The sequence below is a fragment of the Asterias amurensis genome, chromosome 5 (assembly GCF_032118995.1).
Source record: "Asterias amurensis chromosome 5, ASM3211899v1".
Taxonomy (NCBI): Eukaryota; Metazoa; Echinodermata; class Asteroidea; order Forcipulatida; family Asteriidae; genus Asterias; species Asterias amurensis.
Window position 1 is genome coordinate 16232125 of NC_092652.1, and position 18044 is coordinate 16250168.

The 18044-nt window shown below is 40.1% G+C and overlaps 1 protein-coding gene across 1 annotated transcript in view; it reads right to left on the reverse strand.

Moving 5' to 3' along the window:
• Positions 1–18044, reverse strand: part of LOC139937251 (uncharacterized) — a 38124-nt gene that overhangs the window by 4379 nt on the left and 15701 nt on the right. Inside the window, exons 2-10 of the mRNA XM_071932346.1 lie at positions 16501–16667; positions 15675–15813; positions 14680–14834; positions 11537–11796; positions 7589–10286; positions 6421–6554; positions 5223–5397; positions 3855–4044; positions 1950–2041 (exon numbers count right to left, since the gene is read on the reverse strand). Coding sequence (XP_071788447.1) covers positions 1950–2041; positions 3855–4044; positions 5223–5397; positions 6421–6554; positions 7589–10286; positions 11537–11796; positions 14680–14834; positions 15675–15813; positions 16501–16667 — 4010 coding nt within the window. The remainder of the gene's footprint in view (positions 1–1949; positions 2042–3854; positions 4045–5222; positions 5398–6420; positions 6555–7588; positions 10287–11536; positions 11797–14679; positions 14835–15674; positions 15814–16500; positions 16668–18044) is intronic.

Here is an 18044-nt window from a genome sequence, read left to right on the forward strand (position 1 = left end):
AAGATTACTCATTATTCATGTTGGATATCTGTTTCCAGGTGAATAACTATAACTCCTAGTTATTCTTTGCATTTGCTTATGATAGTCAGTTTATGGTTTTCTAGTTCAATACCTTTACGAACGAATAAGGAATCGGCCCATTGGTCCAAGTATGTTATCTGTATTGACCCATTTCACCTGACGTCATCAGCAGAAAAATCTTGAATGCGCCATACTGGTGGGCACTTTCACTGTGCGTTTTCATATTATAACTCTATGCTGCGCGTTACGCAGTAAAGTGAGCATTTTAGGCGACGCGGCGTTAATACACGTAAACCTAACTGCCCACCAACATGGTGAGCGTGGCATTGGTCGCTGCGTGTGATACGTGTGCAAGGGGTCAATATGAGTCTGTTCCCCTTCCTAGCACTCGGGCTTCATTCCATAGAGCTAGCATCAGCAAAAAATGCTGCTTAACAAGCTTACTTGCTTAGCGATTCGATTGCAGGGCACCAATCAATACAATGCAAACTGCAATGGGGTTGTGGTCAGTTACCCATTTCTGCTTAGGAAAATATTTTCTGTAATAAGCAACCTTTGTATACGCATATATATCACCAGCTTTGAAATTGGCAAAAATCTGCTTCAAACTGTACCCGTGTAAAACAAGCCTAAAGGACGACCCAGAACTATAATTTTGTTCATGCAAATTGAAAAATATAGGAAACAGATTATACTTCCCCCCGACCCGACCCCAACTACAAAGCGTGGAGTTCACTCATATCTATGACTACATAATCTAGAATAGTGTGCTGGTAAACTACAAAGAAGTACAGGCAGGTCACACAGGGTCAAACAAAATGAAACATAACCCACCATGGAATGGATGGACAGAATTCTTTGGACAAACAGAAACTTGAAATCGCTGACCAAAATAGGTACACCTAAAGGAGTAGTTCAGATAACTTAATCAAGCAATTACAACACAAGTATAATACACAAATAAATGGTAAACTATAGCTTTTTAAAAAAGCAGTATGAAGGTTATTACACTTTTTGATAAAAATGACTTCAAAAGCAGTCATCATTTACATATAATGAACTGCAGAGAATACATTTTTATCAATATACAATACATTTTAAAGGTGCGTTATTGGCCCAGGACCAGGGCACAATATGTAAAGTGCATTGAGACGGTTTTTGTGAAATGCGCTATAAGGCCACATACAAAATTGTTGGTCGTCCTTTTTTTTTTTGCGGATGGGGAGGGAGGGAAGTTTTGTTGACATGCCAAATATGAAATCAAGAATAAAGAAATCTTCACAATCACTATAAAACAGAGGGTTTCTGTGTTTTTGATGTTTTCAATAGATTTGTCAAACAAATTTAACTCCTAGATGACTTTTTCTGTAAACTTTTTCAAACAACTAAGCACAGTTTAGCCCAAGTAAATATTTGAAGAATTGTTCTTGCTTTGCCAACATGAATAAAAACCTTCGTTAAACATCTTTTCAAACCTGTATATTTTGAGAAAAAAAACCAGCTGAAAAGGTTGTTTTTTATGATTGAAAAAAAGAAAAAAAAAGAAATGGGGTCAGGGGATTTTGAACGGTCGGGCGGGGACGATCAACAGTTTCTATTTTTTATGTGGCCAAAGAACTTGTTATTACAAAGAACAGCTTTCGTCCAATCATTTGCCTCCTTTTGGGCCCAGTGAGTGAGCTCGCTTCTCGACCACAGTGAGGGCACACATGCAAGAGGTATATTATCAGTGGAATTGTGTCACACTTGTGATCAGGAGTTCTCGGTTTTAAAAAGACACGAAGCGATTCGTCAGTCAGATTTGAATATCAGGTACAAATTAATTTTTCTTCTTTGAGAGAAATTTGGAGTGAGCATGTCATTTCACCAGACAACATCTACTTCAGACTAATGGCTCATTACAACGAGGATAAAGGATGACTACTCACTTGTATAGACCTCTTATAACCAGTAGGAGAATAAGAACCAGTAGAACCAAAGCAATGATAAGAACGACGTACCAGTGAAGTACCAACCATGTCTAGCAACAAAACAAGAAAAATATATAATAATTGATTTTGATATTTTTATCTTGTAAAATGTCATGCAATTTTATGTTATGGTCACAATGTGATGATGTTAATAAATATACCAATATACCAATGATGAAATATTGTAGACTTGTATTGGTGAAAGTACAATAATATGGGGGTTTGTGGTGCCATTATGTTGCAACTTTATTTTTGGTTCACCTGAAAAAAAAAAAAAAAAAATATAATAATAACAACAAAGTCTTATTTAGCGCACGTATCTACCAAACAAGGTACTCAAGGCGCTGAGTATATACAAACTTTCAGTAAGATAGGTTATTGCAGTGATGAATTTTGAGACCCAAATAGTTAGCATCTTATAATGGTTTACAAGGTGCTATGGCGCATACAGCAGCCACAGCCAGGAACACCGGGGCGAACCCCTTCTTTTTCTGATAAGTGCACTGGGTTCTTTTACATGCATTATATAACACATGGGACCAATGGCTTTACGTCCCATCCAAAGGACGAAGCAATGGTTAAGTGTCTTGCTTAAGGACACAAGTGTCATGGCTTGGGATTAGAACCCACACTCTGCTGATCAGAAACACCAGAGTTTGAATTCGGTGATCTTAATTAACCGCTCAGCCACGACACTCCTGTTGGGAGTAGTTTGTTCTCTAGAAATAATCACAAAAGAGATCTTATACATGTACTCGATACCCCATCCCCTTCTTAAAACATTCTGTATTAGTATTGAATTGTATTGAAAATTCAAATAAAGTCAAATAAGGCGTGATCCCTGGCTATCTGCATTTAAGGCTGAATCAATTCTGATTGCCCCCCCCCCCTACCCACATATGGTAACATTTGGAAACGCTCGTCAACATAAATCTAGTTGGTACAAAAGCAGGTCACAGGTTCAAATCCTGCTCCAGTCAATTTGTCTTTGTACTCCCTGATATTGATTTAAAGGCAGTGGATACTATTGGTAATTGTCAAAGACCGGTCTTCTCACTTGGTGTATCTCAACATATGCATAAAATAACAAACCTGTGAAAATTTGAGATTGATTGGTCGTGGGAGTTGCGAGACAACTATGAAAGAAAAAAACACCCTTTTACTCGAAGTTGTGTGCTTTTAAATGCTTGATTTCGAGACCTCAAATTCTAAACTTGCGGTCTCGAAATCAAATTCGTGGAAAATTACTTCTTTCTGGAAAACTACGTTTCACAATGTTTTTTACTATCAACCTCTCCCCATTACTCATTACGAAGTGAGGTTTTTTGCTGATAACTATTTTGAGTAATTACCAGTAGTGTTCCACTGCCTTTAACCCATCCAATCAGTTTCCCAGCTACTAGTTTGGTTGTTTCTTAAGTAACCATCTCGTTATGAGTTGTGGTGGTTCTGAGAAGAACCATTTGGCGAACAACTCAACATTTCGACTAGTGTGCTCTGATGGTCTTCAGGTCCAGATATATTAAATAAATAATAAATCAATATTACATAGTAACCGTGTAGAGACTGATTTCTGTATAATCAACACAAAATGCCCAAACATTGCTAATTGTTAATTTCTGTAAAAAAAATTCAACAGAAAATTTGGGAAGTTGGTTAACAATTTGACAATTTCATATCCAGACATATGACCTTTACTCTTTATGTGAATGGAAGTAGGTCAAGCCTTGCAGCCGTTAGTGGCCGCTATGGTCATTTTGGTACAAGATGCTTGTGGCCGCTATGGTCATTTTGGTACAAGATGCTTGTGGTCCTTAGGGTTTCTAAAGGAATTAATACACATAGCAAATTTTCCGATCTTACCTCATCCTCTTTGCCCGATTCCGAGTGAACCTTTTCTGCATTCATAGGAGGTTCTTTAAATATCTGATAGGGAGACAGCAAGAGCGCCACGTCCTGTGACGACGCACTCTCAAAGACATCCTGGAGCCGCTGGTTGGACTGAATGGTGCCATTGACGCTAGTGTAGAAGGTGACTGTGGTATATGGGGCACTAGACAATAAAAAGTATTTTATATCAATTGTAATTTTGTATCATGGGGTGCTCATGGCCGAGAGGTTTAGAGCTTCAAATTTAAGTTCTGGTGGTTTAGTCATCTGGGGTAGAGTTGAATCCCGGTCGTGACACTTGTGTCCTTGAACAAGATATTTTACTATAATTACTTATCTTCACTTATGGGTATATAATGGGTATCTGCAGGGGTAGAGGTTGATATTGATTCGAGAAAAGCCTTAGGAGCACCATGCATAGCAGCCCGAGCCTGCATGTTTACTCTACAGGAGATACAAAAGATTACAGGAATGTTATTGGCCCAATGACCAGGGCACTTATGTTAAACATACTGATTTGTTATTGAAAAATGGGCTAAAGAAACTAGTTAAACTATCCCCTTATGGCCATGTAAAAGGAGGCAATACAGGTAACCAATTCCAATCAATCTCCATGTTTTTACTCTTTATAATCAGCAATGGAAAGTTTGGATAAAATGATCGCTTTTTAAAAGTTTCTATTACGAATGTAAAAATAAAATTGTCTGTATAGTATGTATTGAATTGTGTCTGTTATTTGTGAATAATTTGGTTCTGAATCCTGGACTCTCAAAAAGTCCACCAACGAAAAACTGGAAGTCTTTGAGATGAGATGCCTCCGCTCAATATTAGGTGTCTCATTACGAGACAAAATGAGAAATCAAGAAATATGCAGGCAACAATTAATAGATGAACACAACAATAGCAGATGTAGTGACCAGACGTCACCTGAACTGGTATGGCCATGTCATCAGAATGCCCGCCTACACTACGTGCTATACCCAACCTAATCTACTACAATGACTTCAACACTCCACACCACCGAGGACGCCCACCATTGCGCTGGGAAGGCGCAAATTCAGGATGATGCCAATATTCCACTTCACGAGGCAGAGCATTTACCTAGAAATACTTAGACCTCAATGGGGACAGTTTTTCAAGGAGGCATGGGACACCCAGTCCAAAGGAGCTACAGGTAAGTACATGTTATGTATTGAATTTGAAAGTTTTAAGATCACACCAGGAAAACACTTTCACTTATTTTTTTTAAACTGAAAATTTAATTGGATTCAATTGAATCAAGATTGAAGTGAAGACAATATTAAGACAATTCCCATTTCATGTAAAAAGTATAGGTCTTACTCTGAGATAAGTGAAACAGATTCCTTCATGGAGATGATTGTGACATCCACAGGTCCAATAAGATCACTGCCCTTGATTCGATTCTCCATCACACGCTGAAGACGCTTGGCTATGAGTGCGGTTTGTGTCGGGTGTCCGTTGAATTGTAAGGTGAAAGAAGCTTTGGGTTCATCAACTGCGAACAAAGTAACAGCAAACAATTTAAACAATTTGTGCCTCTCTGATAATGTCAGCAACAGAGTGTGGGTTCCAATCCCGGTCATGAGACATGTGCCCTGAGCAAGGCACTTAACCATATGTGACCATCCACCACCAATTGGCTGTAAAGTTGACACTTTTACTGTCATGGGCTTAATGCATTTTTGGAGAGAGTGTGTAATATCAGCTTCAAAATGATACCGTCCACATTTAAATCAGACTTTTCTTGACGAAGTTATGATTTCTCAAAGCCACCTACTTTTTTATTCAGATTTCTCAAAGTTTCTGGAAAACCCAAACAATTTAATAGGCTCTGCAATATACAAGTGCGACTTTACAGCCCATTGGTGGTTGACGGTCACACATTTGCTTCTTAAAAAGTCTGGAAGGAAATGCATTCTGCTCCAACAGCCAGGCTCCTAGTTGATGATACATCCTTACAGTTTTAAGTTTAGAATTTGTTTGTGACAAAGCTTGGGGGTATGACAAGGCTGTATGTCACAAGAAAATTCATTCTGAACTTACAGTTTGTGATGAGCGGACCAATTTTTTGAAATTCTTCCCAAGTTTTTGAACAAAAGTATTGCTTTAGACATAAGATAAGATCTAGCAGAGCACAACTTCGAACATACCCTTTCTTCAGCAATTACCCTAGGTGAAAAACCTCAGAGTTCTCTTACACCCATTGAGGTCGCAACAAAAGTAATTTTTCAGGCATCTTTTCATTTAAATCGTATGGCCTAAAAGACGCTAGAATATGCTCCATTGCCTTAATAAATTGTCAGCACTATTTGTCGGAAATTCTCGCCTGAGTCAATTACAGACCCCTTGCATAACGCAAACGCTACACTGACGTGCACATTTTCAGACACACAGAACAGCTATCGTCCAATAATTTGCCTCCTTTGACACCAGTGAGGGCGCTTTTTTATACCCTAGTGAGAGAACTTTTTGAGTGTGTGACGTCACATGCAAGAGGGTCTATTGAAATTTTATTCACCTTTGTCACATAGTGTCCCAGTGATAAATCTGTCACATGAGCAATGAAATGAATCCTGATTGGTTGATTCAGTACAAGTGCCGTTGCCACATGGTGAGGAGCTGCAAAGGCCAAACTGGCTCTGGATTTCACATCTGAAAAGAAACAATTTATATCCTAAGACAGTGGTTTGGTTCAGTTAGGTCTTATATGAAATTATATTTTTACATTACATTTCGGGGGTTTAATATTTTTTTATTTTTAGTTTGATGTAACTAAAACATACTTTTTTGTGACTTTTGTCTTGTGATATTTGTAATGACCAATAAATTTAACCAAAATATAATATACATTTTCATATTCTCCTAGTGGCGCAATTCATTTCCTCACCAAAGGACATTTCACATTACAAAGGCACTCCAGACCGTTAAGTTCTGGTGTCTCACTGCAGTCATCCAATTCTATCGGTATTTTGGATATGATGGGAATCTGTGCCGAGTGCAGCATTAGTAGTGTTTCAATACATCTTAAAGGCATTTTGCACATTGAGAGCTAAAGAGATGTGTCCAAAGAACTAAGTACTTGAAGTACTTGAGAAACGTTACTGACAGTAACCCATCTCAGATTCTCATTTTGGAGCACAAAAACTGATGTAATTTAATATTACCACTTCTTTGAAGTAAAATGTTTCTCAAAATGCTTTATACTATCGAATGCTGTTGTAGGCTTCTAACCAGATTTTTTTTATTGTCATGAAAGACACTGGACACTATTGGTAATTGTCAAAGACTAGTCTTCACAGTTGGTGTATCTCAACATATGCATAAAATAACTAACCTGTGAACATTTGAGCTTAATCGGTCGTCGAAGTTGCGAGATAATTATGAAAGAAAAAACACCCTTGTCACACGAAGTTGTGTGCTTTCAGATGCTTGATTTCGAGACCTCAAATTCTAAATCTGCGGTCTGGAAATCAAATTCGTGGACATTTCTTCTTTCTCTAAAACTACATTACTTCAGAGGGAGCCGTTTCTCACAAAGGTTTATACTATCAACCTCTCCCCATTACTCGTTGCCAGGAAAGGTTTTATGCTAATAATTATTTTGAGTAATAACCAATAGTGTTCACTGCCTTTAAATATAAGTGTGATGACCAAATGTATACCTTCCCTTTAAACAAAAATCATACCTGTATCCGTCAGGTAGAGCGACACAACTTCCTGTCTCTCCACATGGTGAGCTAAGGCAGGTATCTCCATGGGGTAGGGGTGTGGCAGGGCTCTGGCACCTGTACCCGTTAATCAGATCAACGCAGGTGGCACCATCCAAACATGGTGAGCTTGAACACTCGTCCACATTGACCTGGCAGTGTTCACCGGATGTGCCGTCCAGACACTGACAATAAGGTCGACCGTCACTCGATGACTCCATACAGGAACCATGATTCTGACATTCCCACTCTGCGCAGGTAAGCGCTGCCAACTGGCATGTGACACCTTTGAAGGCCTCAGAGCAAACACAGATGAATCGGTTTGTCTCGTCCAAACAGGTACCTCCGTTTGCGCACGGGCTACTTGCACATTCGTCAACCTGGACGTTGCATAAGGTTCCGGTGAAACCCGCTACACAGGTACAGAGAAACCCATCTGCTGTTTCCATGCATGTCGAGCCTTCCATACATGGGGTGCTTGCACATGGTTGTGGAATCTCACATTTGTCACCACCGAACACGACAGGGCATGTGCATGAGAAGCTGTTGATCCCATCAACACATAACCCTCCATGCTGACACGGACCACTCAAACATTCATCAACATTCTCCTCACAGAGAACTCCCTTGAAGCCACCGGCACAGACACAGTGGAACCCATTCACCCCATCGACACACAAACCATCATTCAAACAAGGCTGACTCTCGCATTCGTTGATGTTCAATTCGCAGTTGACTCCTGTATAGCCTTCAAAGCACGAGCAGTGATACTCGTTCAATCCATCGACACACGTTGCATTATGCATACAGGGCTGGTGCCCGCAGTCATCTGCACTCGTCTCACAATCTAAACCGACAAATCCAAGTCTACATCCGCACTGGTAGCTGTCGACCAGGTCAAAGCAAGTTCCTCCGTGCATACAAGGCAGGCTTAGACAGTCATCTATATTTGTTTGACACGTACTACCACTGAAACCTTTCAAACACGTACACTCAAAGACGTTTAATCCATCCACACAAGTTGCGCCATTGTGGCAAGGCATACTTGAGCATTCATCAATGTTGGTTTCGCAGAGGCTACCACCATAGCCCAAGGTGCACGTACACTGGTAACCGTTAACAAGATCAATGCAACTTGCACCATTCAAGCAGGGTTGACTTTCACATTCATCATTGTCGACCTCGCAAGACGTTCCTTGGAATCCAGCCACACAAAGACATTCAAAACTACCTGGGACGTTCATACAAGTTGCGCCGTTTTGGCAAGGCGAGCTTTTACACTCATCGACATCAGTTTCACAGCGACGGCCATCATAGCCAGCTGGGCAGGTACAAGTGAAATTCCCAATGTTATCAGTACAAGTTGCCCCATTACCGCAAGGCTGAGGGGCGCATTCATTTATTTCAGACTCGCACTGCACCCCTTCAAAACCCAGAGCGCAAGTGCAGACAAAATGTCCGGGAGAATCTTCACAAGTTGAGTTGTTCTGGCACGGATCACTCTCGCATTCATTCACATCGGTCTCGCATGTGGAACCAATGAAGCCTGTTAGGCAGGTACATTGAAACAGACCAACACCATCAAGGCAGCTGCCACCGTTTAAACAAGGCTGGCTCTGACATTCATCAAGATCGATCTCGCACATCTGACCGGCATAACCGTCCAAGCAGTTGCAGAAGATACCATTCACCAGGTCAGTACAGACTGCACCGTTCAGACAAGGGTTTGCAACACAATCATCCACATCCATACCACAATCAGTACCCGAGAATCCAGCAAGACACAAACATGTAAAGCTGGCGATTCCATCAACACAAATGGCATCGTTAAAGCAAGGCTGAGCACGACACTCGTCTATGTTTTCTTCACAATAAATACCTGTATACCCATCGAGGCATCCACACTGGAAGTGTCCTCTCGTACTTGTACAGGAGGCTGCGTTCCGACAGGGAGCACTCAAGCAAGCATCGACTTCCTCCTGGCACCTCTGTCCAACAAACCCTTCCACGCATGAGCAGTTAAAGCTACCAACTCCATCAATGCATGTGCCGTTGTTCTCACAGGGTGATCCAGAGCAGTCATCAATGTCAACATCACACAATTCACCTTCATACCCTAAGGCACAAACACACTGGAATGAGTCAACACCATCTACGCAAGTACCAGCGTGCTGACATGGTTGCTCCGCACAGTCGTCAATGTTAACGTCACACCTCACCCCCGAATAGCCAGGCCTACAACTACACTGAAACCCATTCACCAAATCTGAGCACAAAGCTCCGTTAAAACATGGGTTACTTGCACACTCATCTACATCAACCTCACAAAGGCTTCCCTCAAAACCCTCCCAACAAGCACAGGTGAAGTTTCCGATACCATGCTCGCAAGTTGCGTTGTTTGCACAAGGAACCGAAAGACACTCGTCTACGTCGAGCTCGCACCTTTCGCCAGCGAACCCCAGGGCGCAGTGACATACAAATTGCCCAACTTCATCCATGCAGACCCCATCATGAAGGCAAGGTGAGCTTGTGCATTCATCTATGTCTAGTTCACAGTGAGCTCCTTCGTATCCCATTGAGCAGCTGCATACATAACCACCAGGCTGATCCGTGCATGATCCTGAATTTAAACACGGAGAGCTGGAACACTCATCAATATCTGTGTCACACAAACGCCCTGTTGAGATCAAGTCCAATAAAAACACAACTTAGACATGTCATTACACTTTAAGTTATCAGTGATGGTTTAAAGACATATATTGAAACCTTCTGTAATTGTCAAAGACCAGTATTTTAAAGGCAGTGGACACTATTGGTAATTGTCAAAGACTAGCCTTCACAGTTGGTGTATCTCCACATATGCAAAAAATAACAAACCAGTGAAAATTTGAGCTCAATCGGTCATCGAACTGGCGAGATAATAATGAAAGAAAAAAAACCTTGTCACACGAAGTTGTGTGCGTTTAGATGATTGATTTCGAGACCTCAAGTTCTAAACTTGAGGTCTCGAAATCAAATTCATGGAAAATTACTTTTTTCTCGAAAACTATGGCACTTCAGAGGGAGCCGTTTCTCACAATGTTTTATACCATCAACCTCTCCCCATTACTCGTCACCAAGAAAGGTTTTATGCCAATAATTATTTTGAGTAACTACCAATAGTGTCCACTGCCTTTAACTCGGTGTATTCTAACATAAGCATATAAAATAACAACTCTGTGAAAATTTTGACTTGATTGGTCATCGAAGTTGCAAGAAAATAATGAAATAAGAAACACCATTGTTTCACAAATTTGTGTGCCTTTAGAAGTGTAAAAAGGCTTATCAGATTCAAAAACTACGTTACTTCAGAAGGAGCCCTTTCTCACAATGTGTTATACTTTCAACAGCTCTCCATTGCTCAGACCAGGCAAGTTTTTGTGATAACAATTACTTTGCATGGCTGCCAATAGTGTCCAGTGCCTTTAATCAGTGATGGTTTAGAGGGAAAGTAAACCTTTTAATTACGGAACCATTTGACTGTTTTAATCCTATATAAAAGTAGATATAACACTAAACCTTTGAAAATTTCATTCAAAAGGTGTTCCCGTTTTTGAGATATCGCTAAAAATACAGAGTGACGATGTCCAAGCAGGAATACACAATCTGAGAGATGTTACTGTCAGTAAATGTCAGTAATGCTTCTCCCCCCCCACCAAAAAAAAAACACCAGTTATAACCTACAATGTACTTGTAGATCTTTCTTTCCTGCGTAATCAATCACAAACTTTGAATGACAGGTGGCAGCAGACTAACCTGGTAAATTTTCAAAAGGAGTTCTGAGGAGCATATGCGCATTACTGAGAAGAATGGATTTACCGGGTAAGTCTGCTGCCACCTAGCGTCCCAAAAGTCCGCATTGTCTCTGTTTGCACTTATAAATCTTACCCATAAACCCTTCGCTGCAGATACACTGGAATCCATTAATACCATCAACACAGTCTCCGCTCAGGCAAGGATTCGAGGCACATTCGTTGATGTTGTCTTTACATACACTTCCAGCATAACCCGGGTTACAAATCTTGGCCCCGGTCGAACTATGACATGTGTAGTGACCCTGTGCATCACTGTTGTGTGGGGTGCACTGCACCGCGCAGGCTGGCCCGTAGAATGTTGGATCGCAGTAGACTGTCATTTCAACGATCATTCTGTTTAACAAAAAGTAAAGTCTGATCAATAAAAGTATTGTTGTCTTGTAATAAGCGTTTGCGTTTTTACAAAATCCATTCATTTGGTTGTTTTTACAAAGTTACCAGTCTGAATGCACTTTTTTTTGTACACAGCCTACAAGGAACTCTGTTCTCAGGACCATTGTCATCTTTTTAAATCTTGAGTTGTAGCTATTTAAAAAATGTGTCAATTGTATGCTAGTATACAAATATTGACTGCTTCGAGTGCTATGGTTAAAACTATGACTCCCGAGGTGATCCCCGGAGCGTTCTATTTTCCCGAGGCGAAGCCGAGGGAAAATAGAACGCTACGGGGATCACCGAGGGAGTCATAGTTTTTAACCATTGCACGAGTAAAAGCAGTCAATATTTGTTTTATAACACCCAAACATTTCTAAATACTGTACTATTATTATTAAGTTACAGACCTGAATGCTACAATCCACGGACGACGCGAATACATATTGCAAACACTTTTACTTACTGTGCTGCATGTAGTGTCGTGCAATCCGAAATGGTTACAGACTATTAATTTATCATCCTCGTACACGCAACGGACGTCTGGGTACTGCACGCCGTGTGCTAGTCTTTCGGACTAGCGCAAAGCAAACCGATGCGCTATCACACGGCCGTCGTCTAGCAAAACTAAGACATGTCATGTGACCCGCTCTAAACCAATGAGCAGGCAGAATATTGGTAAGGGGTGTTATTATATTTTTTAGTATTTTATGTATAGTGTTTGCAGATGTCTTTTTGTTTTAAACTAGTTAGGCTCAGTTTGTGTTTGTTTTAGTCGTAGGTAGTTTGCAAACAAAAATTATTAGGTTGTTTATATTTAGGTTGCTTTCTAAATGAAATTTGTTTCACTCTTTGCAACTTTGTGCCAATTTTTACTCATTTCAATTTTGACACAATTCATTTTTTGCCTGTTAAGGTCTTTTTTGCACTAAACCATTTCAAATTCAAATTACATGTAATGTATAGTTTTAAAACACTTTTTCACACAACTTTTCTTGCAAAACCTTATCCTCAGTAAGTTTGTGCTTGACCAAACTTAACCATTACACTTCTTTATTATTATATTGTTATTATTTATTAATAAATACCTTGGACAGTTTCAAGTCTCTGATTGGTCAAAACCCGGTCATGTGTGGGAGTTTTAACGGTGGTATAAAGACCGGCTTTGGAAAATAGCGAATAAGTGGCCACTAAATCAGCATACATTGTGTAAACCTTGTGCGTTGCACTGTATCGCACGCTTATTTATATCCCTGTTAGTTTCATTGCAACTTCGCGCACTTACGCGTACTGAAAATGTATCAATTTTGAGTGCGCGTGTGTAACATGTGCGCGTATAAACTTACACCGAGCTCATGCACACGTTTTAATGCACAAGGAACAGCTATCGTCCAATCATTTGCCTCCTTTGACCCCAGTGAAGGCGCTGAACAGATCATTATTTAAAAGAGTCACTGGTCTCAAAGATCAGTAATGTGATTAACGCACGAAAGAGATGGGAACCATCAAAAGCTCAAATATGGCCCCTGAACATGTCTGGAAGTACCGCCGAGAGAAAAGTCACAAAATTTGGACAATTTTAGCTGTTTGATTTGCTAAAAAAGGCTGGCGCTGTTAACGGAACTCGCCTCCGGCTCGGTCCGTTAACAGCGCCAGCCACCAACCCGGTCTTACCACGCAGTGAAGACCGGGTACTTGCACTGTTATTCCCTAATTTCATGAAAACCCTGTACTTCAAATCAACGTAAGGAGGTTGACTTGAAAAAAAGTCATTTCAGGAAATGTCTCAAATGTGGAATTACCCTCCTACATCCTACACTCTAAATTGGTTCCAAAAAGGAAGTCAGGCTTATCAATCATCTCCATCGGGGGTTTCTTTTATACACCGGGGCTTGTTTACAACTCCAATTTGTTATTTTTTTTTCACCACATGTTTGTCACCACACTCCTTCAAAAGAAAATTGTTACTTTGTTGTACCCACAAGTTTACTATTATTTATAGTTTATTCTCATACTTCAAACCATACAAAGCTAAGCATCACTTCCATAATGCAACTGGACTTGATTCAAGTCTTTAATCACGTTTGTTCTTTGTATGTGTTTTTATGCCGATAAATAAATAATATAATAATAATAATAATAATAATAATAATATTCTTCTGCTTCTCAGCCACGAAAAACGTTCCCACATTATTAGCTATCACGCCCCCTAACTCGCAATCTAAATGACGAAGGTTGATCACAAGGGGGCGCTGTTTGAAGCGGCTATCAGAACGACTAAAAAGCCACGATCAAAGACTTGAAACCAAGTCTATAATGCAACTTGCTTTTAGTCTTCTTTGGAGTCGATAGACTGGGCAAGGCACACATGCTACTCATACAAGGTGTGATATTGTTTCTTTGCCATCATAGACCCTCACAACACTACCTCCAAAGGAAGGAAGTTGCAGGACTTAAGATATGAAAGGAAAACCCCTTTGGCAGCCAACCACACGGTGCCAATAACTACGGAGCACAAAAAGATATCCAAAGTGTTTTATCTTTCCGGAACAAAAAAACCCGCAGGGGGTCAAGAAAAACCCTCATACCAACACACAACTTCATTTACATATATAATGGCCCTAGCCTGGAATCGAACCAGGGTCACATAATAGTTGGGAGACCATGACTCTAACGCACTAGCCACCATCAGAAGTAAGAAGCAATTATAAATAAGTGTCTTGCTTTGAATCTGGCGCTGTTAAAAGCTATACCACAACACGCCACAGTTCAACTTCTTTGATTTGTAACTTCTTTGATTTGTAACTTCTCCTTTCCCTTCCCATAATAGATCAATATACTTACGTGGCGTATCCTGGGCCATTCAGAGTGTAGGAAGTGGCTCTTGCAGTGCTACTGCTCGATGCAGGAGTCGCCCTCATATTTTGAAAGAAATTATCCACATGATCATCAGCATTGTTGTCGTCATCCCATACCTGAATCTTCAATCTAACACCACCCTAGAAAAAATATGGAAAAAAAAAAAAAAAAAAATTAGGACAAAGACAAGTTTAATAGATGGAGCAGTACCCGCTGCTAAAATATAAGATTCGAATTGCCTCTAGCTGCCATGCAATCTTGTTGATCTAGTCGGTAAGACACTACTCTGCAATCGCAAAGGTCAGGGGTTGGAATCCCACCTTTGTAACATGCCTGTAATTTTTTTCAAAGAGCTCGAGAAAGTACTTATATAGTGCTCATCCCACACATCAGTGTGTATGGGTGAAAACCAAAGTTAATACAAAGAAACATATTATGCAGTTCTTTTTTTAATGCAACCGAGAGATCATCAAAAGGGATTCAAACGTATAACTAGCAGCTCTAAAGAAAATGTGTTGAGCCGACATGAAGAAACGCTGGTTTTAGATGTGACTGCCTGGTGGAGATTGAGGAACAACCCATCGAAGGAAAAAACCCTGGAATCAGGTAAGGGCTGAAAACCTGATCAACCTGCAAGGCTCCGGTTCAAAGCGGGATCCAAACGGGGACTGGATGAAAACCACCAAGCCAACAAGAATGTCCAATTTAGATTTCATGCACAGGATGTTTAGAGGTATGATACACCTTGGTATATATTAAAAAAATCTTGACCATAAAATGAAGAGATAATGTATAAAACTTTGAGAAACCATTCCCTTGGTTTTGGAGAAAGGGTTGAAAAAGTCCTCAATATGACAGCCAGGTATCAAGAGCAAAAGTGGCATCTTTACAAATAAAAGTTTCATAAGACTGAAATCAAATAATGTTGCATAACCCTCCTAGATATTATGGAAGTTGTTATTCCTTATTTTTATACTCACTGGCCACCTTGCGAAGTTCTTGCGAATGGGGTTTTGAATTGACGCTGGGAGGACGGAAGGAAAGTTGAAGATGTCGCTGCCTTCAGCCACTACACCAGTGATGAGGAGTCCATATCTGCACAAGTGAATCTGAGTTGATCTATGAGAAAAAGATGAATACAACAGACAAATAAATTTGGTAGATATAAAAGTTTTTAGGACACTTATGAGACATAGGTTTTTGAGAAAGAAGTAATTTTCACTGATTTTGATTTCGAGACCTCAAAATTAGATTTTGAGGTTCCGAAATCATGCATCTGAAAGTGCACAACTTCGTGCCACAAGGATGTTTTTTCTTCCATTGTTATCTCGCCATTTAGGCGCCCAATTAAGTTCAAATTTTCAAAGGTTTGTTTATTTTCGCATACATTGACATACATTGGCGATAGCGAAAACAATGCAAAGAGATAGGCCCACACTCATTCCATTCTTTTTTTCTGTCTCGTTATTGAGGCCTGTGTGACAAGACCTTTATCCTCAGGGGAGTGTCTTAAACCTTTTAGAGATTATGGCAGACACTATAGGAGTGCAATAGTTGGTTTGGATGAGTATAGACCAAATTGGTGTCGCCCTCTATTGACATTTTCTTTTACAACTGCAGTGTCTTTGTGCATAATCTAAGCATTTAAGAAACCAAAGCGAATGGCGCACCATGCTCCATACTTGCGTACCCATTGCGCATCAGATTGGTCTACACAGACAAATTTACCCAAACCTAGCATTGTGTCCACCATATCTCAAAAAGGCTTCTGCTGACAACACCGTCGAAAGAGAACTTTAGACTTACGTATCCAGATCGTGCACACAGATTAAGAATCTGTTGTCACAAGTATTTGAGCATCCCCTGAAGATGCTATCACAGCAATCCCCATCTGATTCTCGACTGGATGGATTGCTGTAGGAACGTAACTTGAGAAACATGCTGGCTGATGCCTCCACTGTTATACATCCCATCTGTAATATTTTTTATACAAACAAATCGATATTTTAATATTTAATGCAAAATAATGTTATTATCTGTGAAGCATAATACAAAAATAAATATTTCAGGAATAATAATTAATAATAACGACAATAAACTTGCCAATTGCCAAGATTCAAATTTGTGATGTCCATTTGTATATCACATAGGAGGCTTAACAAGGTTTTGTGGCACAATCTGAAGCTACTGCAACCAGAAACAATCTACATCAACATTTATGATAATACTTGCCAAAGCCATTTCCGCATCTAGTCAAGGTGAGAAGACAATGAAGAAATTAAATTTTTAGAAGTGGGAGGAAAACGCCAAGGAATTGTTCTCCTGGGAAAACCCACAAAGTCCAGTAGGGACTGAAAAACCCAATCCACATTATAGTGCCCCCAATAGGATTCGAACCAGGGTCCCCAGAGGTGGAAGGCGAGGCAAGACATCACTGCGCCAATCTGACTTCCCATTTAAGCAATCTGTAACTCTTAATGATAAGCTTGTTACGGACACAAGTGTCAAGACCAGGACTCAGACCCACACTAAAGTCACTTTTACTGATCGGAGACACCAGAGCTTGAGCCTATTTGCTCGATAGTGGTTCTACTATCTTTCTTGTAAGGAACCCTAAAAATAACCGGATATACAAGTAGTACTAAATGTTTTGAGCACTTTTTGTTCATGAGGAGCTTCCTCGATTTGATTGTTGCAAACTAACATAGGCCTATCTTACCAAATGGTTACCCAAGTAGGGCTTTGGGCTATAGGCATTTCTCTTCCAACTATAATTAGGCCTAAGCCCCCTCTAATGTTTACCCACAAATCCTCATCAAACCCAACCCCAATCGCCAAATCAAAGTTCAACAAACACTTTTCATGAAAAAAAGTTTAGGCATTACCTGTACAATAATGTTGCAAAAAATGCATGTGAAACCCAACTACTTTACCACTGAGCTGATCCGACTCCTTACACCCCAAACAGTAAAACACAAGGACCAGTCAATTACTAGTGAACAATCCAGCAAACAATAGAGGGCAGCAGTGCTTCTTACTGAAATATAAATAGTCCCTACATCATCAGTATTCAGCCGTTGTCCACAGATCATCCACCAGAAAGAAATGAATATTCAATTATTTCCCACCCATTGTTTGAGGTAGAAGTCTCATGTTTGGATCAACACCGACTGAAGTATCAAACAGCGCCTCCAAGTAATGGATATAATGTCAACAAATAAATCAAGTTTGTTTGAAATCAAAGTATGTCAACACCAGATTATTTCCCGTCAAAAATTTAAAACTACAAGGACGTCCATCGCTAAACACGAAACCACAGAGTCTTTACACAAACACAGAAAAGCCCACAA